This window comes from Pseudogymnoascus destructans, assembly GCF_001641265.1.
Source record: "Pseudogymnoascus destructans isolate 20631-21 unplaced genomic scaffold scaffold_2, whole genome shotgun sequence".
Classification (NCBI taxonomy): Eukaryota; Fungi; Ascomycota; class Leotiomycetes; order Thelebolales; family Thelebolaceae; genus Pseudogymnoascus; species Pseudogymnoascus destructans.
In genome coordinates this window covers 6,675-33,506 of record NW_020167521.1, presented here as the reverse complement: position 1 = coordinate 33,506, position 26,832 = coordinate 6,675, and the positions used below count along the sequence as shown (strand labels likewise).

At 51.8% G+C, this 26,832-nt stretch overlaps 10 protein-coding genes across 10 annotated transcripts; 5 read left to right on the top strand and 5 right to left on the bottom strand.

The window, feature by feature from the left end:
* Positions 1-429: 429 nt before the first annotated feature.
* Positions 430-970, bottom strand: VC83_00684 (uncharacterized protein; the record flags this gene model as incomplete). Its single annotated transcript, XM_024464371.1, has 3 exons — positions 430-715; positions 794-846; positions 899-970. 3 exons carry the CDS (start codon positions 968-970, stop codon positions 430-432), a joined length of 411 nt encoding a protein of 136 aa, XP_024328062.1.
* A 1,176-nt stretch (positions 971-2,146) lies between these two features.
* On the bottom strand, positions 2,147-2,533 carry VC83_00683 (uncharacterized protein; the record flags this gene model as incomplete). Its single annotated transcript, XM_024464370.1, has 1 exon — positions 2,147-2,533. The coding sequence occupies one exon, from the start codon at positions 2,531-2,533 to the stop codon at positions 2,147-2,149; it is 387 nt and encodes a 128-aa protein (XP_024328063.1).
* Positions 2,534-4,289: 1,756 nt separating this feature from the next.
* On the bottom strand, positions 4,290-4,984 carry VC83_00682 (uncharacterized protein; the record flags this gene model as incomplete). Its single annotated transcript, XM_024464369.1, has 2 exons — positions 4,290-4,685; positions 4,871-4,984. The coding sequence occupies 2 exons, from the start codon at positions 4,982-4,984 to the stop codon at positions 4,290-4,292; spliced, it is 510 nt and encodes a 169-aa protein (XP_024328064.1).
* A 982-nt stretch (positions 4,985-5,966) lies between these two features.
* Positions 5,967-7,509, bottom strand: VC83_00681 (uncharacterized protein). Its single transcript, XM_024464368.1, has 2 exons — positions 7,046-7,509; positions 5,967-6,980 (listed from the first exon to the last, which is right to left on the bottom strand). Exons 1-2 carry the CDS (start codon positions 7,109-7,111, stop codon positions 6,222-6,224), a joined length of 825 nt encoding a protein of 274 aa, XP_024328065.1. The 5' UTR covers positions 7,112-7,509; the 3' UTR covers positions 5,967-6,221.
* Positions 7,510-8,324: 815 nt separating this feature from the next.
* On the top strand, positions 8,325-9,206 carry VC83_00680 (uncharacterized protein; the record flags this gene model as incomplete). The annotated part of the gene is made up of 3 exons (XM_024464367.1): positions 8,325-8,467; positions 8,807-9,130; positions 9,194-9,206. 3 exons carry the CDS (start codon positions 8,325-8,327, stop codon positions 9,204-9,206), a joined length of 480 nt encoding a protein of 159 aa, XP_024328066.1.
* Positions 9,207-10,008: 802 nt separating this feature from the next.
* On the bottom strand, positions 10,009-11,906 carry UFD1 (ubiquitin fusion degradation protein). Its single transcript, XM_024464366.1, has 3 exons — positions 11,738-11,906; positions 11,343-11,666; positions 10,009-11,289 (listed from the first exon to the last, which is right to left on the bottom strand). Exons 1-3 carry the CDS (start codon positions 11,738-11,740, stop codon positions 10,423-10,425), a joined length of 1,194 nt encoding a protein of 397 aa, XP_024327751.1. The 5' UTR covers positions 11,741-11,906; the 3' UTR covers positions 10,009-10,422.
* Positions 11,907-12,067: 161 nt separating this feature from the next.
* Positions 12,068-13,510, top strand: VC83_00678 (uncharacterized protein; the record flags this gene model as incomplete). Its single annotated transcript, XM_024464365.1, has 1 exon — positions 12,068-13,510. One exon carries the CDS (start codon positions 12,068-12,070, stop codon positions 13,508-13,510), a length of 1,443 nt encoding a protein of 480 aa, XP_024327750.1.
* A 705-nt stretch (positions 13,511-14,215) lies between these two features.
* Positions 14,216-16,356, top strand: VC83_00677 (uncharacterized protein). The gene is made up of 2 exons (XM_024464364.1): positions 14,216-15,136; positions 15,192-16,356. The coding sequence occupies exons 1-2, from the start codon at positions 14,704-14,706 to the stop codon at positions 16,229-16,231; spliced, it is 1,473 nt and encodes a 490-aa protein (XP_024327748.1). The 5' UTR covers positions 14,216-14,703; the 3' UTR covers positions 16,232-16,356.
* A 1,358-nt stretch (positions 16,357-17,714) lies between these two features.
* Positions 17,715-18,829, top strand: VC83_00676 (uncharacterized protein; the record flags this gene model as incomplete). The annotated part of the gene is made up of 2 exons (XM_024464363.1): positions 17,715-18,378; positions 18,417-18,829. 2 exons carry the CDS (start codon positions 17,715-17,717, stop codon positions 18,827-18,829), a joined length of 1,077 nt encoding a protein of 358 aa, XP_024327747.1.
* Positions 18,830-21,090: 2,261 nt separating this feature from the next.
* On the top strand, positions 21,091-21,918 carry VC83_00675 (uncharacterized protein; the record flags this gene model as incomplete). The annotated part of the gene is made up of 2 exons (XM_024464362.1): positions 21,091-21,253; positions 21,314-21,918. 2 exons carry the CDS (start codon positions 21,091-21,093, stop codon positions 21,916-21,918), a joined length of 768 nt encoding a protein of 255 aa, XP_024327749.1.
* Between the last annotated feature and the right edge of the window lie 4,914 nt (positions 21,919-26,832).

Here is a 26,832-nt window from a genome sequence, read left to right as displayed (position 1 = left end):
TCGTGGTCGCCGGTCTTCGCGAACGCAATTAAGCATGTGAGGTGCTATTGTACATTATTGTCTTTACAGACACTCTCGCACCCCAAAAGACTCTTACGTTGAAATTTCTCACACCTACCCCAAAAAGTTAAGCTGCGACCAAGTTGTTCATGGTCGAGAATAGAGTCTGCATATCTTTGTGGGTATCCACGGCAACTACGAATGGCAATTATCACTTTTAAATCTTCACAAATGTTTACTACGTGGAAACAGATTAGAAGCGTCGGATTAATATCTGTAACGGTCACTATCTGCAGTTCACAAACGCACATATCTTCCCCTCATGTGCAAAAGTATGCTTCGCCTCAAACTATTAAATCATAGAAAAACTTGCTTTGGATGGGAAATTCTGTGAGCCACAACTCGGCAGCCGATCATCTTTCCAACCCCTCAATCTTCTTGGAGGTCTTGGACTTCATAGAACTGCTCGGACTTGATGACGAGAAGCTCCTCATCCTGGCTGTTCTCCGCCTTGAAGTTGTCGCTTGCCGCCGGCTCCTCGTCGTCGTCAACGTTCATGCTCTCATCGAACGCGGCGGCCTTGCCCTTTGCTTTCTTGGTAGGGGATGGTCCTGCATTGCGCTCGGTCTTTGGTTGGCGAGCGGTTGGAGCCCTTCCGGGACCTCCGTTGGGGTGTATCCCATGAGCGCGCATCATACGCTCATATCGCTTTGCGCTGTGTCCGGTTGTAAGTAAAACTCATCAAGGTCGCCATCGAATATGACTAGGTGACTGGGAATGGAGGTTGTCTTACGCAGCACCTTTACTCACCACCTGGCACTCTTTGGCAACTTCCGTGAAATCAACCTGTGGAAATGGTCAGCAATGAGCTTCCAGTGGCACCAAATGAGTTTAGTACCTTGCCATTGTTTGACCAACGGATACAGGAGATCAGGAAGCGGAACTGCTCTTCGTTTGTAGCTGGTGGCATTTTGATGATATCCGTGGATGACGTGCAACTGAGCTCTGGATAGTAGGAGGAGGTGTGTGGATGCGACGGAAGAAAGTATTTGACTGGATCACGACTGAAGCAGGTGTGTCGGTGTGAAGGAAGAAAGTGCTTGTGGATGCTTAAAGTCCGAAATATATGTTGCTCCCCACTGAAGAATTAGCCTGTGCTTGGCAGATATATTTGGTTTTAAGTATGAAAGCAGGACCTGCACCGACTTTGGCCAAATGCTACGAATCTTGAAAACGAGCACAGAGTTTGTGGCAAAGTCTGAGATGCCACTGTTGTATATATCGGCCTCCAACAACGTCGGGAGCAACAAACTCCAATGTGAGGATATGTGAACTCCCGCACCTACGTTTACGCTTTGGATATATGTTCAATCAGGCGTAAACAGGTTCGTGAGAGCTCGGATGCACCGCATGCAATAATACCAGCAAACATTCAACTAGCCAGCGTGGCTGCGGCACAACTTTCAACCAGTTTCTTTCAGATATGTGCATTACATGTGATGTCAAAGACCGTTATGCGGCGTATGGAATGGTGCATTATGAAGCCGTTCCCACGGCCGCACAGTAGAAACGTCACACGTCTGCTTTGAGAAGGCATATGTGGACCAGATTTGATGCTTCAATCTATCCTTCCATATTAAACATTTTGGTATTACTATAAAGTGAAGTTATATCACAGTTACGAACTGAGCTGCCACTGCTATCACTTCGCAGTTTTAAATGGGTTAATTCTATAAGATTTATGGTTGGGTTGGATTGGCAAACTGCATTTGGTTGGATAATGAATCCCAAACATGTCCGGCATTCATTGGTGTTCGCCATCAGACCAGATACCAGCATTTCCTCCCCATATCTTCATAAAACTGCATGGACTTGCCTTATTTTGAAGACTATTCTTGAAACACAAGTACAATCACATTCAATCATTATAGCAAGACCATTGGAAGATCAAATCTTATTAAATCCCACTTATGAGGGGAAAACATTAGGCCTCGAATATCCATCCGATATGACTCCGCCTGGTGCAACTTCTCGGCTCCCGTACGTCCAGTCCCTTGGGGAGGTGATGTTGCATCAAAGAAATAGAAACTGCCGCTTAACTCGAAAGTCAACGCCCAGGCCGCTGGCCAGAAGGCGCTTGAAAAGATCAGACAATGTCGTGGTTGCCGTGGACCATAACTGCCATACTGTCTTGGTCGCCGTCATTCTCTTCATCATCAGGGTTACCAAAGACCATCTTCTCCATTTCATCCGTGTCTATGGCCGACTGACGGTCCCCGTCGACATTGTCGTCGGAAAGTCTCTGAACGAGGGTTTCCTCGCGCTTGGCAATCTTGTATGGGGCTTTGCGAGCTGCGTTCTTCTTGGGGGTACGCTTGACAGGGGAAGCTTGGGTGCCAATGGCGGCATCGTTGTTGCCGTCGACGAGATCACCCACTCTGGCAGCAGCTTTGGACGTGCTGGTAGCGAGGGGCAAGCCGTACTTCTTCTTCATGACAGCGATGCGGTTTGCGACAGACTTGGGGTTGGTCATGCTGCGCTTCTTGGCGACCGCGCTGCAATCAATCTGAGCGAAATGTTAGTATATGGCAGCGTTGTGAATGTTCGGTCTCAATACAGCACTTGATATGACAAGCTCAGTGTTTGGATAAAGGGGTTTCAGGGCTGCTTACCTGGACTTGGCCACCCGTATTGTTCTGGAGGCAATCGATCAAGAACAGGACATCATCGGCGCGCATGCCGGAACCGGTGGTGTCAGCAACACCTTCAGCAACAGTGTCAAGCTTCTGGTTCAAGTCAGTCATTGCCGTTAAATTTCCGTTCATGATGTCGCGTACCTTGGGTGGCATCTTGGCGATGTTCTTGTTTCTGAAGAAAATTGAAGTCAAGCTGTAGCTGCCTTAGTATAGTTTTAGATGAGGTTGAAGAAACCAGGTGGGTCAAGATTCAAATCGAATGATTGCCACCAGCTTCCTTTGGGTTTTGCACATACCTGGTGCTTATGTTTCCTTTTCGGAGCGATTTAACAAGAGCAAGTGTCGTAGAGGCACCGATTGTTGTGTTTTTTGTTTGGTGTTGTTGGTGATGAAAGAATTAAGGTCTGTAAAGAAGCCAACCTGGGTATTTATATTGGGGGGCTCCGTGGCAACCGGGGATTTTGCGGCTGCACTCGGTGCTTCGAGCGGCTTCACCCTTTCATACATTCGTTTGGGGATATTCCGAGTCATCTACGCCTTCCTTGGATCATCTAGAGTTCACTTTCACTTTCCTTCTATCAAGACCAGTCTCCTCGGTTCCCCAAAGGAGAGGATCCATATCATTCTCATGTATTTCCAATCTGGCCCACTGGTATGCAATCACCTGTTTTATCCTATTTTCCCTTTAAATTATAAATAGGGGTGCTCTCACTGTCATATACACTGAGTCTCAGTTTCTGACCTCCAATCACCTACTTTCGTTGCCTTGGGCGAAGCTAGGAACTGAACTACGGCCGCAGTATTATCACGGGCGGCATGATTCTGCAGACGTCCCAGTGCTTACCCTCGGTATTTTAAAGACAGAGAAAATAGAACAGGTAGGGTAGGGCGGTGTGGGGTGGCCGCAGAGAACGATGGAGAATCGTAATTGTGATATAAAAACATATTTTGACAATTTCTTTCTCCAGCAACATGCACCAGAGGAAACCCCATTTATAAACTATTAAAGTCTTTTCGGGTGCTCCGCTCTGCAAATAGAAGACTCCATGAGTTTGTGACTCTCGTCTTATATAATATCGAGTTCTACATTGACAGCATTCTTTCGTTTCGATTGTTTGCGTTTCTGTCCTCACACGAAATCTACAGCGTTTCAAATGAGGCAATATAATAAATATGGGCTTTAGATGTGTCACAAGGGAAGGGACTGCAGTTATCAAAAAACGCGGTTTCATTCCTAGCTTGAAAACTGCCATGCGCCCCTCCCTTCTCACTCCATCCAGTCCATGTCATGCCGCAGAGTATATATTCAGAACGAAAAGAAACATTTGCAAATTGCCCATCCCTCCATTATGTAGGTTTCCGGACCCACGTTCAGATGCACTGTAAATGTGTAAACCTGTAATCTGAGTGGTTTTCACGTCAGCGTATGCTCGATAGAATTCAGGAAATGTGGAAATAGACAACGTACAAAATGGGCAGAATTTGCTGTCAGAAGCACCGAAACCCAAGCGTCGCGGCAAAAACAGTCAGATGGGAATGAAACCTCCACTGTTCTCCCAGGCTCTGGCTTGTAAATCGGATTCCCGCAAGCCTTCAGGCACAGTCGTTAGCAGAAGCGTACTCTTCCTCAACCGCCGTATCCGCATCCTCATCGACGTCTTCAGTCTTGATGACCTCATGCTCTTGCTTGTAGCCATTTCCATACTCCTCCTTGTGGCCATTGGCATCATCCTCCTGCTTGTGGCCATTGGAAACATCATCCACAGCCTGAGCCAAGGCCTCCTGCTGCTTCTTCGTCAGGGCCTTTGGCTTACGGGCTCTGGGCTTGGCGGGCTTCTTCTCAACCTTGGTGGGGCTTTTGATTGGGCTGGTCTTTAAGCCTATGGTGCGGACTGACCAGCCGAGGGCTTTCTTGACCTGGCCGAAGCGGACACGGGCTGTGGCGGCGTTGTTGTAGCCTGCCTCGCTGGCCACGGCGTCCCAGTCGATCTACGGGGTTGTTAGTAAAACTGTATGCTTTTGTTTGTCATCTCAAGAAGACGAGAAGTTTTTTCGGGCCACTCTTGGAGGGATAATTGCTAGGGGTGAATTTATGATAATTCTCAATAGAAGGGTCCCGAGGAGTGACAGTGAAACCAAAACAAAGCCAATGGCTGTATAGAAAGAAAGCTTACGTTGGTGACTCCATCACTGTTTTTGACAATGGCCACGAGGAAGTTGCACTCCAGTGGGGTTGGGACGCGGGTGGCGCCAGGCTGAGCCGGAGAGGATGGTGGTTGTCCAGACATCTTGACGGTTGGATGCAAAGATCGAAGCTGACTGTTGAACTTGTGTTGATTGTGGTGGATGTTGAGACTTTTGCGGGGGTTGGCGGCCTGAAAATGTAAAGTGATAGGTGTTGTCAAGTAGGTTGTTTGGTGAGCAAAGTTCGAGGTGAAATTGTGAGACTGTGATTATTGCAGTGGTGATGTGAAGGCCGCCAGCTTGACGTTCCACTTGCAGATGCTCCAAGTAGATATCTTTGACAGACCCTGAAGTAATCACTAGTCTGCCTTTGAAAAAAGTGCAAGTATAACTCAAAGGTGGAATTCAACCAAGCGTGGTTCATGTGAACCAAACCGGCTGAGGCTCATTACTCTATGTGAGAAGATAGAAATACAACTTACTTTTTGGTATTGGCTGCTTTGATTTGCAAAGTATAAAGCCCTGTAATGACAAAAGGCCAAAGCAAGGGCAAGTGGATGGATGTTTGCGGAGCAGATTATGGATGTAATGTTTGTAAACAGTTGTGGCGTGGAAGGTTCAATTTATAGGCCTCGAAGCGAAGAGGTCCGGTAGAAGGGCGGTAAGAAAATGTAAGTTTCTCCTGCAGCTTCTCCTGCAATTTGTATGGTTTGGATTCGGGAAGTCCAGAGCACTCGAGCTGTGTTTGTATAGTTGGTATTTTGGAAATCGAAAGTAGAGCGGCTGATTGGTAGACAATGGCGATTCTTTCCGGATCGATATTCGATATATACTGGAGAAGCCTTTCGAGTCTTCCCGTGCTACGTAGTTTGTTCCGTGTTGTCTCGAGGACTATTAAGACCAGAAGACAACAGTTTTCCGAATAAATATAATTTAAATTCACCAATAATAATATAACTGTTAGTAAGCCTGGTCTTATTTTCTTTCACAATCTGAGCCAAAATGAGAACACATCTCCGAGTGCGGATTACCATTTTCATATCAACACCCGAGAAAATAAGAGTGGCAACATATTCCAATTTCCAAGCCCTCCCTTGCATCCATCTAATCTAATTCCCATCATTATTTCCAAATCCAAAACGATCTATGCTATGGTATCCGTGACGACAAAAAAAAGCTCAAACACACACAAAATACCTACAAGCTCACCCTACCTTCGTCATCCATGCAAGAACTCCAACACGAACCCATATTATCCATCCATCCCATCCGACTTCGCCAACGTCAGCATTTTATCAATCCCGCCCGCCGATTCATTATTCATCTCGCTCCGCCCAACCATCAACAAAACGACGTATCCCACTGAAGCTCGCCCTTCACCAGCCTCCCCTGCGCATCCAGCAGCGTCTGCTGCTGCTGTGGCTGAGGCGACACGAACATAAACGGATCATAGAATGCGCTCGTCGACGCCATCCCCATATCCTGCGACCCCACGCCCTCCATAGACTGCATGAACATGCTGCCCTGGGAGGACATCATCTCGTGCGCGGAGAAGGTGAAGCTAGAGGCGGGCGAGAAGTTGACCGAGGGCCGGCGTGGCTGTGGTAAGAGCTGGTGGTAGAGCGATTCCTGAAGGTGCGTGGGAGTTGTGAGTGGGTGTGATGGCGTCGGGATGGTCGAGTTCGGCGGCGAGTGAGAGGGTGTGGCACTCACGTGCGCGGTCTGCTTTGGGATTTCGCTCTCGTGGACATCCTCGCCCGGTGCATCCTCATCCCCAAGCATGACGTCGTCCGCCGGCTCGGGCTTGACTGCCGGCGACCTAACCGGAGCTTGGTCCGCGGGCCCCCCCGAGGTGGGAGCCGAATCGGCCGTGGCACCCTCTTCGAGCTTCAGTTTCAGCAGGGCCTTCTCGCCGCCGTCCTCCTCCTTCTTCTCGTCCTTGGTCTTGACGCGCTTGGCTTTTGGGGCGCGAGATTTGTCGCGGGGCGCGCGGGCCTTGGGGACTGTGCCTTCCATCTGATTCTTGAAGCGGGCAAAGCGCATGCGGGCCGCGTGGCCGTTAGTGATTTCCATGTCGCTAGCGACGAGGTTCCAGTCGACCTGGAGATGTGTTAGCCTGTGTCTCTTTGCGCGGTGTGTGGAGAGGGAGTGGCGCAAAGACTTACACTGCGCACATCGAGCTGCTTGACAATGTAGTACATGAACTTTGCCATCTGTGCCTCACTCGGCATGGTGGAACGTCGTAGGGATGCCAGGGTGATGGATTTGGGTTGGACACAAGGGGTGGTGGGGGTGGTGGGGGTGGTGTCGCGCAAAGCCTTGATGGAGAGTATGCAAAGTTCTGCGGCGGTGGGCGGCTGTTCGGGTGGTGCAGAGTTTGAGGAAGTTCAGGAAAGTGGGAATGTCATTGGGTGAGGGAGGTCACGACGGGCTGGGAGAAGGCGCTGTTGATATGTGAAAGATGGTGAAAGGGAGAGCGTGGCGAGGGTTTGCTGGCACGGCGCAGGGCAAGCATGGTGGGTTGTTGGGTGGGGGATCCGTCTCTCGTTCACGATGGCATGTCTAGCTGGGCGGCATGGGGCGGGCAGAGATCGGCAGGGTTCGGCAGGGGTTTGGGGGGAGGGAAGGGAGGGGAAGGGAGGGAAGGGAGGGGAAGGGAGGGAAGGGAGGGAAGGGACCCGCGGGGACGTCCCGGGATCGAAGCAGATGAGGGGCCAGGGAGCGGACCGATGCATGAATGAAGATTGGCGAATGGCGAATGGCGAATGGGGAGCATCGGGTGGTTGCAGAAGGGTTTGGCGTGGGGGTGAAAGGACGGGGTTGGAGGGTAAAAGAACGGGGTTTTGGGAGGGTGAAGAAAGGGGAAGGGGGGTGTTCGTTCAGTATAGAGAAGGGAGGGGCATGGAGATGGGGATGGAGACAAGCGCGCTAAGCGACATGGGGGTGTCGGTGCCGCCCAACTTGGTAACTTGCATGTTTTCTCCCAGCCGCATGATTTCGTTTCCCCCTTTCTCCTTTCTTCTCCGGCTGGGATTTCTCCAGGCAATTTCCCGAATTTAATGCGCAAAGATAGCTGTCACTATTTGATGGGGATCCGTGATGGCTGGCGTGGTCTAATATAGTTCAGCCGGATATCCCGCCCGTTCCCCGTGGCTGGGACGATGGGGCTGTTCCCTGTCACTTAATGTCCATCCATGTCCACACCGCCATTGGCTCAGTGGCGGCCGGCGGCGGTCAGAGGCTTTCGGCGGATGCTTCCTTGTTAATATCACTTTCCGACGCGTCCCTTCACATCTGCACGCACTTTACCAAGTACCTTTTGTTCGTCCCAGATACCCTTTACCAGCCTCCACGTTCTTCTTTATCAGCCTCCACGCAAAACATCAAAGCCGCTGCAGTTGGCCTCGCTGCGTTACTCTCCCTCGTACAATCATCATCATCATCATGCCTTCTGCCTGGACTCCTGCCGCTGACCGCGACCTTTTGCTCGCCATCATCGACGAGAACAAGCTTCAGGGCCTGGATTGGCACGTTATCGCCGCAAAGATGGCTACCAAGAGCTATTCTTTCTCTCACGAGGGCTGCCGGTATGCCATTTGTCTTTCCTTCATCTGTTCTCCGCATAACTTCACAACTTTTGTATGCCGTTTCACTACAACTACACGTCTACTAGCGCTGTAGCCCGATATGAGATCGACTTTCCTCACAGCTTCATCTTCATCAGCGGCCTACCTTTCTTTTATGCAAAATAAAATTAGCGGTTCTGCTTTACGGAAACTCTCTGTTTTATCACTGTTCTCTCTTCGCGTTTGATCTCTCCAGCCCCACACGCTGCTATCATCCCGCCGCCTCCCACCCAGTCCCCACAGTTAGTCCATGAAGTTATTATCCCGCACTCCACATTACAGCCAACTAACACCATCCAGCCAACACTTTCAGAAGCTCCGCAAAGCCTCCAATACTGGCGCCAACGGCAGCGTCCCAAGCACTCCCAGAACCCCCAAAACCCCCAAAACCCCCAAGACGCCTGCCTCGCGCAAGCCCAAGCAGTTGGACAACATTGTCGATGACGAGGAGGTAGAGGACTTCGCCACGCCGAGCAAGAAGAGAAAGCGTGACGTGATTAGGGAGGACCAGGAGAATGACAATGTCAAGGAGATCAATGGCATTGCGTTCGGTGGGCAGACTGCCGCGCAGTTCAAGATGGAGTCGCTGAGTGGTGAGGAGGAGTTTGCGGATCTGGAGGAAGAGTGAGTTTTTCCTTTTTACTACATTTGAGTGTATGGGTTACGATGAGAACTAACGACGTCTAGTCTTTACGCCTGATCGGTTTCATTTCACGGTCTGGCACAATGCCTTTCGCTGTTACGGACCACGATTTTAATTCCCTTTACCAATGATGGGTATTCTCTCGCCAGTGGCCACGAGCCTCTGCCAGATGAAAAGCTGGAGGGTGGGGTTTATATTGGCCATACACTCTGGATGGTGTTTATGGATGGATGGAGGGAGTTGATATACCAGGCCTGGAAAATCGATATACTGCTAAATGATGATGGATGGGAAAGATGGTATATATCCGCGCGCGCGTTAAATGGAGATACAGTACATCAAACCTTCATTCACTCTCATGCTCTCGTGATTAATAGTATCATACAAACCAAAACCGACAATTTCTCATTTTCCCATAAAACCCCCCCTCACCACCATCCCATCCACCACCACAGCCAACCCCACCACCACAGCCAAAACCCCCCCCCTTTTTTACAACCGCCTCCACACCGCTCCCCCAATTTCCACCCCGCCCGTCAAACAAACCAAACCGCCACACGCACCGTCCCTCCCGCCACCACCGTAACCCGCTCCATCTCCTCCCACATATGTGTACCAGCACACCTGCGCCCATCCGTTCAGTGCGGTGTGCATCCCGATGCAGCAGGCCGGGCGGGGCGGGGTGGAGGGGTGGAGTTGGCAAGTTGCAGGGGTTGACCACAAAGCAAAGTCTCAGGCGCGGCGGGGCGGAAGGTTGTTCCGGGTGTGGGGGGGGGTACGGCGGGGCTAGGGGGCTAGGGGGCTAGGGGGCTAGGGTAGATTGCTGGGATTGGAGATCTTGAGGTTAGGGGGGAGGGAGCTGGGGCTGAGGGTGGGGAGTTGGGTAATTTGGGGTTTGGATTTGTCAAGTTGGCGAGGGTGAGTCTGATTATCGATCTATACACAGCGTGATATAGTTCGATATATTACTAGAGTGATGATAGCTCCGAAAAGCCGGAGATTTGATGCACCAACTACCTGGTTCAGCTGACCGGCATACACCCACCCACTCGTCGAAATCAAGCAGCAACATGACGACAATAGCCTCCACGAGATCAACCAACCAAGGCTGTATAACACGATTGGTCCTTCCGAACTAAAAAAACAACCCATATGCCCGTCCATCCCTCCCCATCCCACCTTGCCCAACACCTCAATCCCGCACGCACCCTGACCCGAAAAGCAAAGCCTGCCCTTGAAAAATCTCCAGAATCCACGTCCTCGGGAATCAGTCCTAAGGTTTCCTCCCGTCCAGCCTGCGCCCCACGCTCGGCTCCGGTTTCTTGGGTGCCTCCTCCTTGCTCGCCTCCTCCGTGTTGTCGCCCTTCCGCTTCGCGCCCCCGCGGAGCGTCTGTCCCTGCCCTGCGAACGCGGGTTGCATCGCGTCTGCGTTCTCCTTCTCGCGGTTCTCCTCTGTCTTGAGCGGCTTGATGTCGTATCCGAAGAACAGCTTATTCGTCGGTAAGCGGAGCGGTTGCGGCCCGCTCGACCTCGCGATCGCTGCGGCGGCCTTGGGGGCGTTCGTCGATGCCCCAGCGACGGGTGTTGATGGTTTTGGTGTCGGGGCTTTCCCTCCCTTCTTCGCATTTAGCTTCTGTCCGCTGAGGAGGAAGTTGGAGGACACGGCTTTGGCGCCTGATGTGGCGGCGGTGGAGTTGGGTGAGATGGCGTCGTAGTTTATTGACTGCGCCATTGTGCCTTGGTTGTGCAGGAGGCCTCCGGCGGGTAGACTGCCGCCTTTGGTGCTGTGGGGTGTGCTGGTGCCGCTGCCCTTTGTGCGCTCGGGCTCGACGTAGCCGACTGGGGCGGCGAAGTCGACTTCGACGTCTGTTTCGATCATGCTGACGCCCATTTTGTCGCTCTCGGGCTTGACTTCTAAGACGGCGACGTCGTACACGGTGTCGTTGTAGTGGAAGCTGAAGATGTCGCCCTTGGTGAGTGTGGAGAAGTTTCGGAAGGCGTTCTCGAGGACGGCCTTGGGGTCGCTGATGTCGAGGAAGGTGGGGGATTGCGGTTGTAGCTTGACGAGCTTGGCATCTGCGAGGTTTGTGGATTTGATCTGGATTAGGTCTCCGACTTCGAGATGTAGCGTGTTCATCATCTATTGGGGGTCAGTAAAGCAGCAGATCGTGGGAGTGGGGTAGGGATGCTCACCCATTGTGGTAGGTACACTTTCCCCTCCTCTGCCACAAACTCCAGTACTCCAGCATGTGTTTGTGCCTTCTTCGGCTTATTGATGAGCTCAAATAGCATCGGATATGTAATATGCAACCTCGTGAGTTTGTCCAGTGCCGACGGTGGCATGATGATCTTCCCTCCGTAGTTTAAGTAGTCGCGACTTGGCCCGGACATCATGACGGTAGGATAGCAGCGATAGTACTCATCGAAGCGCCGCGCAGGCGCTCCACGCATAGCTCCAGACTGAAGCATATTGTACATCTGTGCCGGGTCGTTGGCATCGAAGAAGTCGGGGTTGAACTATGAATGTCAGGTCGAATCCAGCAGCGAAAGAATCGGACCTGCGGGGTGGGGTGACTGAAGAAGCTTACCATCGTAGAAGGTTGTAGAGAGTAGGTTCGGTATTATATAAGCTGTATAAGCTGTACGTGTCCAGCAATTGAATATAAGAGAATGTGGATTCAAAGACGGCGTGGTGGTGAATCCCAGAGAAGATAATGGCAGGCAATGGGTGACTTGATGTGTCGTAGGCTACAGAGGTACAGCGGGATGACGTTTCGCAACTTTTGGGCCTAAAGAATTTAAGCTTTCGGCTCCAAGGTAGTAGCTCGGAGGCGAAAGTCGAACCCCAACACAGCGAAGGCGGCCTCGACCACAGCACAATCTCATGGGCCTCAACCTCGATCTACCATTATATGCCAATGTCCTCCAGTCGATTTAATGCTGCGCGCCCAAAGCGCGCCGGCGAAGAATACACCCGCTTCCAGCAGCCACAGACCGACGGCCCTTCCCCGAAGAAGCCTAAATTCGACCTCCGCAACCCGTCCGCATTAGCACCCGATGCGCCCGAGGACGATGCCGTCCTAGACGCTGATGTTATCGGTGGAGGCGCGCATACGAAGCGTAATGCCGTTAACATCGATGGTTACGACAGCGACTCAGAAAACGAGGGCTTCGATGCGCGTGCCGAGGAGCGCGGGAGGGGCAAGGGTGGCGACGTCAATCTATTCGAGCAGCTGGATAGCTACGAAAAAAATGGAAGCTCGAGAGCAGGCGCACATACAAAGGACGAAGATGATGAGGATGATGACATGTTCGGCGGGGAGGAGGATGAAGCTGGCGAGGGAGGTGCGGAGGGGGGAGATAATGTGAGGAAATCCAAGGGCGTGCGGTTCTTGGAAGAGGACGAGATCGAGGGCCAGGTGGACGCGAGCAAAAGTGGAGGTCATATATCCGGGAATTTTGCTTTGGACCCAAAAGGAAAGCTATCGACACATGCGATGGATGACAGGGAGAGCAGCGACGACGAGGACGATGCGGCTCTGGCTGCCGAGGAAGAGGGCGTGGACAAGGAGGTTGGCGCGGGTGGCCTCAAGAGGAACGCTCCCAGGGTAGATGCATTTAATATGAAGGCCGAACAAGAGGAGGGTCGCTTCGACTCGGCTGGGAACTACGTGAGGAAGGCTGGGGACCCAGACGCGGCTCATGATACATGGCTGGAGGGAGTGAGCAAGAAGGATATGAAACGGGCTGCCGAGGCGCACGAGAAACGCGAGGCAGAGAGGCGGCAGCAACGACTAGACGATGATGCTATGCTCACCTCCGACATACTACGGACGCTTATTTTACAACTGGAGAAGGGCGAGTCGGTGTTGGAGGCGCTGGCTAGGCTAGGAAAGGGCCAGACGAAGGTGAAGAAGATTCCCAAGTGGAAGCTCAAGAAGCAGAAGCAGGGCGACGATGGAATGGATGTCGACGCCGAGAAGCCAGCTGAAGACCCTGCTCAAGTAAAGATCAGGGATTCTATCAACAGTATCACGGGAGCCGCAGACCAGCTTCTTACACGTGGCCAAACAGACATTTACGAACAGGAACGCGAGATGCTCATTCGTCAGTATGGTAGAGAGACAGGAGACGTCTGGGTTGAGCCGTCGACAGAAGATACTGAAGAGCCGAGTGGGGCCAGGCCAACGAAGATGTGGGAGTATCGCTGGATCGATGGTCGCGATGGAGCTGCCAAGCAGGGACCATATGATGGCCCTACGATGGTCGCCTGGCAAGGCGCTGGATACTTTGGCGAAGGCGTGGAGTTTAGGCGCGCGGGCGAGGAGGGAGCTTGGAGTAGAGTGGTGGACTTTGTATGAAGCCACGCATTGAAGGGCTGCAAACCACGGCAATGGCAGGAATTAAGCAATTCCCCGATGTAACGACACGGGATATTTGATATGGCGATCAGCATACTGCAGGAGTGTGATGTGAGACTGCATTTCTGTGCGACTATTTCACTCCCGCAGAGAGGAATGGCCTGGGGAATGTGAAACCATACCACAGTGTACAGTACAATACAGTACAATATACGATGACGCCGTCGCCGTGTCATTAGATCAAATACTGGTTGTCACAGCCCGCACGGACTGTTGTAAAATGTATATGTCTTAAGCCGTGCCGCTTTGATATCTGACAGCTCAGTCGGTCAATAATTCAGAGTGCATGATTGTTGTTGTTGGTTCACATTCGGGACGGCAGCGTCATGCTAATTGGCTCTCTGGACCTCAGAGTCAGTTTGATGTCTCACAGGCGTTGTAGAGTGCTACACGATCGTCGATGACTGACATATACACATATCATACACGTATACAAAAACTGATTTTTTCCCCTCTTTTCATTATGTTCGCGTCGCGGATTGTATTACGGCAATCAACTGCCGCCGCTTCAGTTGTTTACTCTAGGGCGCTCTTTCCGTTTCTTCACACGCTTCTCTCCCTTTCTCATGCCAACAATCCCTTTGAATGATCAGCCTGCAATAAGCTACCATAAAAATGGATAAGATCCTGGAGAACGCCATGACTGGTGCAAACTACGAAACGCGTGAAAGGGTAGAGAAATTCCCTGGGAACTTCATAGCAGGTCCAAGCTATGAAACGCGTGAAAGGGTAGAGAAATTCCCTGGGAACTTCATAGCAGGTCCAAGCTATGAAACGCGTGAAAGGGTAGAGAAATCTCCCGAGAACTTCATGGCTGGTGTAAGCTTCGAAACGCACGAAGGAATGGACAAATCCCCTGAGAATACCACATCTGGCGCAAGCTATACAGCGCGCGACAGTATCTCTGAGTCTGACCGCATTGAAGTATATACTGGGAACAGTCGTGACCCTTTACCTCTACCTAGTCCAACAGACGCCACGTTGGCCGAAGACAGAGATAGAGTGTACCCTCCAATGAGCCAGGTTATTCTCATAATGGCGTCTCTCCTGGTATCGATGTTTCTCGTTGCTCTGGTAAGTCTCGCCGCCGTTCTCAACTGCTGTTCTCTGATGATAACTCTTTCCAGGATAGAATGATCATCGCCACTGCCATACCCAAGATTACAGACGAATTCCGCTCACTCAGTGACGTGGGCTGGTATGCCAGCGCCTTCATGCTTGCAGGATCTGCCCCCATCCTTCTCTTTGGCAAGATCTACACTTTCTACTCGCCCAAATGGCTCCTGCTGAGCGCCATGGGCCTGTTCGAAATCGGGAACCTGATATGTGGCGTCGCACCCAATTCAAATACATTGATCGTGGGACGCGCTGTTGCCGGGCTTGGAGCAGCTGGCATCTTTACTGGGTGTGTCGTGGGCGTACAGCACGTGCTCCCACTCCAGAAGCGTCCCATGGCGATGGGGCTTTTTGGTACCGTTTTCGCTATATCATCTATTATCGGGCCGTTGCTTGGTGGCGCCTTGACCGATGGAGTCAGTTGGCGTTGGTGTTTCTACGTGAATCTCCGTTCGTCCCCCCATATGAAGTTACCATGCCCCTGAAAAAAGCTTACCATTCACAGCAATTGGTGGCGTTGCCATGGCCGTTTTGGCAATTGTCCTGACGCTTCCCGCGCCCGCCGCGGCGGAAACAAGTTTCAAGAAGAAGTTATGGCAGCTTGATCCAGTGGGCACGATCTGTTTCATCCCTGGAATTTGCTGCATCTTGCTTGCCTTGCAATGGGGTGGAAATCAGTATCCGTGGAATGCTGGCGTGATCATCGCTCTCTTCGTCGTTGGTGCGCTCCTGATTATAGTATTCGTTTGCGTTCAAATCTGGCTCCAGGACGGGGCTACAGTACCTCCACGAATCATCAAGAAGCGCTCCGTTGCCTCTGGGTTCTGCTTTTCTCTTTGTGTTGGCGCGAGCCTGATTGTGTGCGTTCTCTACCTCGCCATCTACTTTCAGTCTGTCAAGGGCGTCAGCGCCGTCCAGTCTGGCATTAACACCATCCCCCTCCTCTTCGCAACCTCATTTGGGGCGATAGTAGGGGGCGGTTCCGTGTCGCGCTTCGGATACTATGCTCCGTTCATGCTTGCTGGCCCACCCATCATGGCAGTTGGCGCTGGGCTACTTACTACCTTTCGCGTGAATACCCCCCCTAGCCAGTGGATCGGTTATCAAATCATATTTGGTTTTGGCTGCGGGATTTGCATGCAGCAGCCTAGTGTGGCAGCGCAGAGAGTATTATCACGAAAGGATATCGCGATCGGTTCGGCTTTAATGATGTTTGCACAGCAGCTGTCGGGGTCAGTCTTTGTCCCAATTGCACAGAGCATCTTTCAGAACCGGCTTGTACACACCTTGTCAGTTGTTCCGGGCGTGGACATCAAAGCGATCGTAGATGTTGGAGCAACAGATTTGAGGAGGATCGTGCCACCATCGCAGATGGATGGTGTTCTCAAAGCGTTTAATGATGCTCTAGTCGCCACTTTCTTTGTCGTCACGGTGGCATCCGGCTTGGCTCTTCTTCCAGCGCTGACTGTGGAGTGGCTGAGCGTGAAAGTAAAAAAGGACAGCGCAGATGGCGAGAAAATACCAATGGGAGATATGGGGGCATAGGCAGTGAGTATAGCTAAAAACAACATGGGCAGTATATAGTATAATGATGTCACGCAAACGAATATGAAGTAATACAATGGTCATTTCTCTCGTATTTGTGAATCGGCAGCTGCAGTCTCATGAGGGGTTACAGTATATAAATCACGGATGGATCTTGTAGCAGGGTCCATCCGAGCAATGCACGGCCTGTAAAATCTACGGAGGTTTTACCTCCGTAGATCCTCACGACTGTAGCGCTAATAGATGTTAGCTGCTTTGCTCCGCTAAAGCTACCCCTATGCCGGGCGCGTCCTTCGGCGAAAGGCGGCGGGCGCGGGCCCCGGATTGGCCGGCCGACCCCTACCGGACCCGCTTTCCGGCGAAGGGCGATGCTGGTCAAGGACACGGGCGTTCATTTGTACTACAGTATCCCCCCCTGAATGATTGTAAAGACCCGCTATTTTGAAGTTTGTGGAAACCCACTTATAGCGATCGGTTTTGGTAAAAAGGCGTAAATAAGATGAGATCACTGGCAGAGGGCTTTTGACAAAATAGTGGATGGTGACAATCATTCAGGGGGGGGGATAGTATAGGGATTCCTAATTTGCGCCGTAGTGCTAAATGCTGTAGTAGGCGCGTAAGGGTCTTCAAAAAAGTCGAAAAAAGTCGAAAAAAGTCGAAAAAAGTTGAAAATGCAAAGCAGGCCCTAATAGAGGCTAGCTTCCTAGTAAATGTGTTAAAAGTCGAAAATTCCAAACTTCATTAATTTATTATAAATTATGACTTGAATGGGTTGTTCGAAATTGTGTCGTCCTCCCCATCGTCCTCGTGTGGCCTATGCTTCCGCTTCCTACTAAGCTCCCGCCTCCTCTGCAGGTCCTGCTCCTGCTTCTCGACCCAGCGGATAGCGCTACTATGTACCATTAGGTCGAGGCTGTTGCGGACGCCGCTCCGCACCTCCTCAACGCCGTGGGACACGACCCGGCCAGCAAGGAACAGCACGTCCCCAGGCCGCTAAAGAGAATTCACTCCACAATAGATGTATATAGATCGAGCCACTGCTCGAGTGCTCCTCTTCTCTTTCCTTTCTTCTCTAGATTGAGTTTAATTCATAATACCCAACTGGCGCCCTATGCCTTGGTGAACCGTGACATAAAACTCAATCTCTCTTATACCTCTTTTCCTGCTCTTTGAGCTGAACCCTCTTCCGAATCGAAATCGAAATCCACTCTTTGAAAACCCCAGAACCAGAAACCTTATCCGGAAGTCGATTCCAGGACGATCTCGAGGCAACCCCTCAAAGTTGGCTTTCGACAGTCAGCTCGACACACACACACCACCTTCGCAAGTCAGACCTTTTACAATGCTCCCTCGACAAGGATATAACTGTGAGGGAAGTGCGCTCCTCTCGAGTGGCTCCTACGGCCAACAACTGCACAATAGGGCCTTTGGCAATATGTGTCTGACTTGACGATATAAACCGAAATTGAAATAGCAACTCGCTATGGCTTATACTGCTGAAGAAAAAGCTGCAATGGCAGCTCGAAATGATCCAGAACAAGACCAGGAATCCCTGGCAGAAGGAGCATCAATTCCAAGCTCTGCAAACCAAACCAATGAACTTCATGATCCTAATTTCAAATCCGAAACCTTCCTTCATACTCTGGGCAAAACAGCTCAAGAGAGACATGAATCTATACTTGCAAATCGACATGAAAAGGCTGAATGGAATGTTGAAACCTTTGACGAATTCCAGAAACTATCTGTCGCCAACCAGAAAATGGCATGGACTTTGCACAAGAACATTCTTCGGGACTATTTGGCCCTAGCAGAGGACTCAAATTCGATACTGGCTGAAAAGGATGATGCCATTCTCCAGTTACAGGAACTGATCCAGAGCAACGAGCAACAAATCACAGAGCAACAAACAATTCAGAAATATCTTGAAAAGCAAACCCAACAAGCTCTGAAGAATGAACCAGGACACCACTCTCACAGTCGACTGTCAGCTCGGATTCCAGACCCTCCAATCCTCCACTGGCAGTTCGACATGTCAATCCAAGGCTTCGACCAAACTCTACAAACAAATTGCAGACAGCAGAAGAAATTCTCGAACTTTTGGAAAAAGTCTTCAGTGATCCCGATCGAAGGCACACAGCTCAAACTGAGTATCGAAAGCTGTATCAGAGAAACAACACCTTTGCAGTGTTCTGGGCTGAGTTCCAAAGGCTCACGACAGAGCTTGATTACTCTGAAGAAACTTTGCTGGATGACTTGCGCTTCAAAGTCAACCAACAGATGCAGAAAGCCTTAGTGGCTGAAGTTGGAGCTACTACACTTCACGAGTTTGCAAAGAAATGCATGCTCATCGACCAGAACATTCAGCGGATCAAGGAACAAGAAGACAAAAGGAAGCCAAAGTCATTTTCGAACAACATGGGCCAAACTCAAAATCAGGGCCAGGCACTTCGAACTTCAATCCCTCAACCTACAATGGATTCCAACATGCAAAACAAGACACAGAAGCTGTATCGACCACCGCATCAAGATCCAGCAAAAGAAATGCTCATGAAACTTGGGAAATGCTTCATATGCCGACAAAATGGACATCGAGCTTGAGACTGTCCCCAGAAGCTCAAAGCTCAAGTGAATGAGGTATCTACAGCTGAGTCTATCATCGATTCGGAAAACGAATAGCCTCTAGACAAGTCATCACTAGAGGCAGTGCAGCCAGAATTGCAGCTTCTTCCTCGAGATCCAGTTTTGATCCGGACACCCCTTTCCTAGCTACTTGTAGAATAGGAAAATACAAAGCTATTGTCCATGCATTGATCGATACTGGTGCCACAGGTAGAAACTTCATTAATGCTGCTGATGCAGAAAGAATATGTGAAATCGAAGGGATAAAGCCCCAGTCGAACTTGTGAAGCCAAAACAAGTTGAAGGATTCAATGGAGAGGCTGCCCCTGCTATCACACATGCTATATCCTCGACTACAAGTGGGAGAGCATGTGGAAAGCCTATGTCCATTATTCATCACTTCGCTGGGAAAACATTCCATCATTCTCAGGAAAGCTTGGATGAAGCAACATGGAGTTGTTCTCGATATGATCAATGATCAAGTCCTCTTCACTGGAGATTATTGCAACCATTCTATACCAGATCGAGCCCTCAAAACAGAGCCTATATCTAAAAGCGAAAGACAAAGGCCAAAGAAGAAAGCCAAAGAAATGCCTCTCCGGAACCTGCTCCGAAAGTGAAAAAACCAAAACCTTGCACCATAGCAATGATTGGCGCAGCACCATTTCGAATGCTCATGAAGCAAAGAGGAGCTCAAGTCTTTGCTATATCAATGAAGGACATAATCGAGCACAAGAACAAGACCAAAACTGAAGAAATTGACTCTCGACTGATCCTTCCGAAGGAATTTCATGAATTTTTGGATGTTTTTTCAAAAATGGCAGCAGACAAGCTACCTCCCCATCGACCTTCAGACCATCATATTGAACTCGAAGGTAAGGCAAAGCTGGGATATGCACCACTCTGGAATATGTCAAAGGAAGAACTTGATTTGGTCGAAGAATATGTCTTCGAGCACTTGCCAAAAGGGTTCATTGAAGCAAGCAAAGCCCCATACTCTTCACCCATTATGTTTGTGAGAAAGCCAGGTGGTGGTCTTCGATTCTGTGTTGACTACAGGAAGCTAAATGCCATAAGGAAAAAGGATCGATATCCCATACCACTCATTGATGAAACGCTGGCCCAAGTCATAGGAGCAAAATATCTCACCAAACTGGACATTCGACATGCCTTCAATCGAATTCGAATGCAGACAGAAGAAGATAAAGACCTCACTACATTCAGAACTCGATTTGGATCCTACAAATACAAGGTCATGCCCTTCGGACTCACAAATGGTCCAGCAACATTCCAGAGGTACATGAATGAAACCCTCATGGATTACCTCAACCAATTCGTCACCGCATACATGGATGACATTCTTATCTACAGTGCTACTCGAGCGGAGCATACAGAGCACATAAGGAAAGTCCTACAGAAGCTTCGAGAAGCTGGACTGCAAGCAGATATCTCAAAATGTGAGTTTTTCGTCCAAGAAACCAAATTCCTAGGACTATCGTGGGAGTCAATGGCATTTGCATGGACCCTGCAAAGGTTTCTACTATATTGGAATGGCAAACTCCAAAATCGCTCAGGGATATGCAAGCTTTCATTGGATTCTGCAATTTCTATCGAAGGTTCATCCGAAATTACTCCAGCATCATGAGGCCATTGGTGAACCTTACCAGAAAGGATCAGATATTCGAATGGACTCATGCATGCCAAACTGCATTCGAGCTGTTGAAACAAACAGTCACAGAAGCTCCTAACCTTATGTCTCTGCCGTTGGACGCCCAAAGGCATCCATTTTAGGTTAGATGTGGCCCGTGCACTTGTCTTGGCACTAGTTGCCGATGGGCGCACAACGGCATTCTCTAGGGTTACGTTTTATATGGATTACTATAGCTATTACCATCAATTCCATCATGGCAGAACGTCAGAGCATCAATTCCATTCAAGTTCCAGTGACTTTGAGCCATCTGATCCAACTAAACGTTGAGTATAAGGTGTTGGTTTGTTTGAGTGCACATTGCTGCAAAGCAGTTAGCGGTGTAGGACTAACTGAGCACTTCCGCAAAATCCATAAGGAGAAACTGGAAGTTCGAAAGCAGATACAGCACTATATTCAGAGGGTTCCATTTGATTATAATTATTCAACTATCCAATTACCAGTTGATGGACTACCACCACAGCCAGTTATTCCAATAGTTGATGGATTCCAATGTCAGCATTGTAGGTATTATACAATCAGTCGAAGAGTAATGAAGGATCATGGCCGAAATAAGCATTCAATGAAACGGGTGGATGACAACCAGTTATTCCAGGCTGTACGGCTGCAGACATGGTTTCGAGATGGAAAGGAGCGATATTGGGTTGTGGATGAGAGTAGACAGGCTGAAGGAATGCAAGCGACGCATCAATTGAGTAAGTTGGATTCTGGCAATCTTTATAGTAATCATTATAGTAACCAGCTGATGATATTAGTACGCGACGTTGGAGAGCAGTCTAGCGATGATGTTAGTGAGGAAGAGCAAGCCAGCAACCAGGAAGGCGATGCTGAGGACCAGATCATACGCGACATCGAGCAGTGGAAGGAGGCAGCACAGGAGCGCAGGTTGACACTGCTAGCCAAGCCCGCGGCTGATGAGCTAGACCCATGGCTACGATACACTGGGTGGAACGAGGTTCTTCAGGAGTCACAGGTTGATATTATCCAGACGTACAAATACGCGCGTGAGCCAGAGGAGAAGGAGACCAAATTACAACGACTGTTACGTGCATGGGATCGGATTCTTGAACGCTGTCTTGATACGCTAGCAAATATGGACCACAAGGATGTACTAAAGTGGTGGGCATCACCAAAGAATGAGGTTGCGAGCCAGCATCCATTCGAGCTTCACCAGAGCGTTCAGTCGGTTCATAAGTGTAGTGCAGTATGGCAGAGGTTCATCTGTTACATGATGAGGACGGCGACAGTTGACTGGGAGGATGATACAGGTATGTGGATGGTTACTATGGTGGTTACTATGGAAGAGGCAAACCCATCTGCGCAAAGCGCACGGCGTCAACGAGTGTGGAGGGTTGGGTGATAGGATATATCAAACCCAGACTCGTGTGGGTGTTTACTATAGTAGTTACTATAGAAGACCCCAACCCATCCGCGCGAAGCGCACCAGCGTCCCGCAACGTGTGTGGAGGGTTGGGTGGTAGGATATATCAAACCCAGACCCGTGTGGGTGTTTACTATAGTAGTTACTATAGTATATGACCCAAACCCGTCCGCGCGAAGCGCACCAGCGTCCCGCAACGTGTGTGGAGGGTTGGGTGGTAGGATATACCAAACCCAGACCCGTGTGGGTGTTTACTATAGTAGTTACTATAGAAGACCCAAATGTTACGACGGAACAAGAAGGCTGGCCAACTACAGGACAGGAAGGAGGGAGGTCGCATGAGACCGGCCCTGGTACCTGGAGGGGCAGCGGGAAATAGTAGTTCCGAAAGTATCACGTGACGGACTCGCAGGATGATGAGAAGAGTCCTAAGAGTCCAGGACTCTGAGGACTCGAGTGAGTTCCCAGGAGTCCACTAGGCACGTGATGGACTCGCAGGATGATGAGAAGAGTCCTAAGAGTCCAGGACTCCGAGGACTCGAGTGAGTTCCCAAGAGTCCACTAGGCATGACGCCACTATATAAGTAGATAGTATTTCCTTAGATAGGAGCTTCGTGCTCAACTCAATACAGTATTTGTTATATACTAGTAACGTGTTACTTGAAGCCTTTGTGTCTGATCCCCTGCCTCCTCTGATAAGTAAACCTTTACGCAAGAGAACCTCTGTGTCTTCTATCGTTCAGAAGTCAGCGTTACACTTTGAGCACCACTTCTACGAGGTACCGGCTTACACACAAAGCAACATGTCTGTCGTCAGTTCGAAGGGGAAAACCCCCACCACGCCAACTTCATCTCAGAGGTCTAAGCCTGAGAATGAAGAGATGCCCGATGCACCCACCGTCAACGAACTCAAGGAAACTCTACGCGTCAAGTTGCCCGACACTTACTCCGGCAACTGAAAGGAACTTGAGGTGTTTTTGCTACAGGTCGAACTGTACCAGCACTTCAATGATGAGAAGTTTCCCACCCAGGAGAGCTATGCCCTGTGGACTGCGTCCTACCTTAGGGGGGAAGCCCTGCGATGGATCGAACCATTCCTCAAGGACTATTTCAAATATGAAAGTACCAATGGAAGCATGACAACTACGCAGACTATGTTTGGCAGCTGGAATGGATTCTGTAAGGAAATCCGACGCATGTTCGGAGACATCGATGAGATTAAGACCGCAGAAGACCATCTGTTTGCACTTAAGCAGACTGGCAGCGCCCTCACATACTCCACAGAATTCCAGAGATATGGCAATCAGACAGGATGGGACACCAGCGCACTCATCAGCCACTACCGACGTGGGCTGAAGAGCCATATACGTATGGAACTTGCCCGTTTGGAACAACAACCAACGGACATGGTAGCGCTAATCGAACATACGGTCCGAATCGACAATCGACTATATGAATTCCAGAAGGAACGTCGGACCTATGACAAGCCCAAGAAAAGTTACCCCTACCGGGGAAACGAGGGCAGACGACGGGATCAACACCCGCGAGACAACCGTTGGTCGGACCCAATGGAACTCGATGCCACGTTCAAACCTGGACGACCCCGTGACCCTAAGAAAGACAGACAATTCAAGGAACGACTCTGTTTTAACTGCGACAAGCCAGGCCACATGGCCCGAGACTGCAGACAGCCAAAGAAAGGGAACGGCGGACGCAAAGTCGGCAAACAACTCAATGCCACCTGGACAGGACAGTTGAACGCAACGTTTGTGAGCAAACAGGACTGGGGAATAAACGGCGAAAGCACCCCAGAAGACGAGAGCTCAGATGAAGGGTCGGAGGCGGAATCGTTCACCGTCTCGGAACAGGAGACCTTCGATGAACTCGCACCTACGGAACCAATGAGTCCACGGTGCAAGAACGTAGTAAGACGCATGGCAAAACACGCCCACGCGAAGATTAGGGCCGAACGAGACAAGCCCAATGGGCAGAGGAAAATCCCCATGCTTAAAGACCTCTACGGGAACCTGTTACAGGGACTTCCGTTAAAATGCAAGGTGGACGACTGCAAGGATGACCTCTGGAGATACTACGACCAACTAACGAATACCTGCAGGCTGCTTGGCACGTCCCTACCCCTAGAAGCGGCCGTATCTGTAGTGCAAATTGGGAATCCCCACGCGAGCGACCCCTGTCGCTCGCGCGCGCACGGGCCATTGTGGAGCGATTATTGTGCAGCAAATTGGGAGACCCCCGGGACGGCGCAGGCGCATCAAGCACGCATACAGAGCATGCAACGAAGGGCGAATAGCGCACACACACCGCTCGCGCAAGGGAAGGATGGCGGCCAGCTTCTCCTACCTCGCAACTCACGGGGTGCTGCTCTGCCGCGACTGCGGGACCTGCCTCATGCCCGCGCGCGCCAGCCAGGAGTGGCACCTGAGGCACCCACCCCACGACCTCAAGGGGCCGGAGCTGCGCACCCTGCTCGACCTCTTCGCGACGCATGAGCTGCGGCCCCCGGGACAGGTCGCCCTGCCAGACCAGCCCTGCATCGCCATCGAGGGACTGCGCCGCCATCCGGCATTCTCCTGCATCCTCTGCGACGACGGCCGGCCGACCCTGACCCGGTCCGGGCCGGCCATCAGGGCGCACGTGTCCCGGGAGCACGGGCAGAAGCCGTCGCAGCAGAGTGAGGGTGGCGCGTGGCAGAGATGCACGGTGCAGACCTTCTTCGCAAAGACCGAGCATGTCCGGTACTTTGTGGTTACAGACGACGACAGGGCGGAAGGGGACGCAGCTACTGCCGCCATCGCCCTCGAGCTGCAGGAGCAGGCCTTCTTCGACCTGGCCGACGCGGACGCGACCATGGTAGCGGACGACATCAAGACGGAGGGCAACAAGGTGCACGGCTTCGACAGCCACCCCTCGGCTGCGGTCCCGTGGCTGAGGCGGACTGGCATCGAGAACCACGTGCGGGGCCTAGAGAAGGACGAGATGCACGCCTCCTTTGCGCTGCCGAAGAGCGCAGATGAGGGAGAGCCCGAGCTGTTCCTGATGCTCGAGGTCATGGACAAGATCCTCGCTGAGGTGCACGGCTGGTGCTTCGACGGGCCGGACTGCATGCTGACGTGGCCGAGGCAGCTCGCGCTGAGCCGCTTCCATGGCGCCCCTACCTCATCGGCACCAGCCAGTTGCAGGGCAGGCAGGGTGCGCGGCTTCGACCCCAAGAAGGAGCCATCCACACTGCGCACAAACTTTGGGTACTGGAAGCAGTTCATGGCGTACTGCTACCGCGTCGCCTACTGCGGCAGCCACTTCACGCCACCTCTGAGCGCGGACCAGGGCAGGCGCCCCGAGGACCGGATCCGGCTGACGGACGAGCAGACGACAGCTTGGGAGGCCGCCCTGGAGTGCGCTGCCGACGGAGACCGCTTAGCGCTGAACGACGCCCTCCGATCCCTCTGCATGGCCCTCGTCTGCCACGAGTTCGGCGGCGACCGCTTCAGCTCGCCGCTCCTCAGCTTCTGCGCGATGCTGAGCGTCAAGCCACGCACCAAGTCGTGGAAGGAGCCGGGCAACTTCAACAGCTGCCTGTCCGGCCTGATCTGGGCTGTGCAGCTGCTCATCTTCAGCACGGCCGCATACCTCGAGAGGTCGGGCGCCGGCAGCACGCTCGAGCACATCAACAGCATCTGCGAGCAGTACCTGCGGCCGGACACGGAGACGCCCATGGGCGAGATACTGGGCTGGCGCCTGCTGCTGTTCGCGGTGTCGAAGGACGGAGTGGGCTCGCACCAGGCGCACTGGGACGAGGACGAGCAGATCCTCACCTACAGGGACGTCGACCTGAACATGGACGAGGTGCAGCAGCTGCTGCTGTCGGAGTTCAGGCAGGCGCAGCATCTGCTGCACGGCGAGCTCATGTTTGGTGCAGCGGGCCTGCCACGGATGCGCGCGTGGGCACTCAAGGACAACCTCGACGCCGACAACTTTAGCTGGCACTTTGGCGAGCACCGGGAGAACGCGGCACTGCTGAAGCCGCTCGCGGGCTCACTGCGCAATGTCATACGGGAGTCGCAGTCACTCCGAGCGTCATTCCTCGACACCACTGCTGCACCTACTGCTGAGGATGGAGAGGATGGAGAGGCTGATGCAGGGGTCACGAGGGTCATGTGGCGACAGAAGGCCATCGACCAGTACGAGGCCGTCGCTGACGAGTTCCTCAAGCGGCTCCTCGTCCTCATCCACATGGCCTCGGGCCAGCCGCTGCGCGAGAGCGAGCTGTTCTCCCTCACCTGGCGCAACACGCAGCGGAGGCGTAGCGTCTACCTCAAGCACGGGCTCGTGATGCTGCACACCACCTACCACAAGGGCCAGCAGCAGACGGGCAGGTTCAAGGACAACATCCGCTTCCTGCCAGCCGCCATCGGAGACCTCCTGCTGGACTACCTCGTCTACGTCGTGCCGCTCCGCCAGGCCTTCCTGCGCCAGTCCTCCCCACGCGCAATCATGTCCGCGTACCTGTGGTGGAAGGACGGGGCCGTGTGGGCCGACAACCGGCTGACGCGGTGCATGGAGCAGGCGTGCGTGCGGGCCAAGGTGCCACGGCTGCACATCGCCAACTGGCGCCAGATGACGGTCAACATTGTGAAGACCAAGTTTGCGGGCGACCTTGCGTGCTTCGAGGGCATCGGGGCCGACGACGACGATGAGGATGCAGAGGAGATGGAGGATGACATCCGGACCATGACGAGGCAGCGGAACCACAGCACGCGGGTGGTGAACCGCAGCTACGCGAACCAGCTGAACGCGAACTTTGGGAATGTGTGGGATGGCCTCATCCGTCGGAACCTGCGCGCGTCATCCCTGTGGAGGGGGCTGTGGGATCTC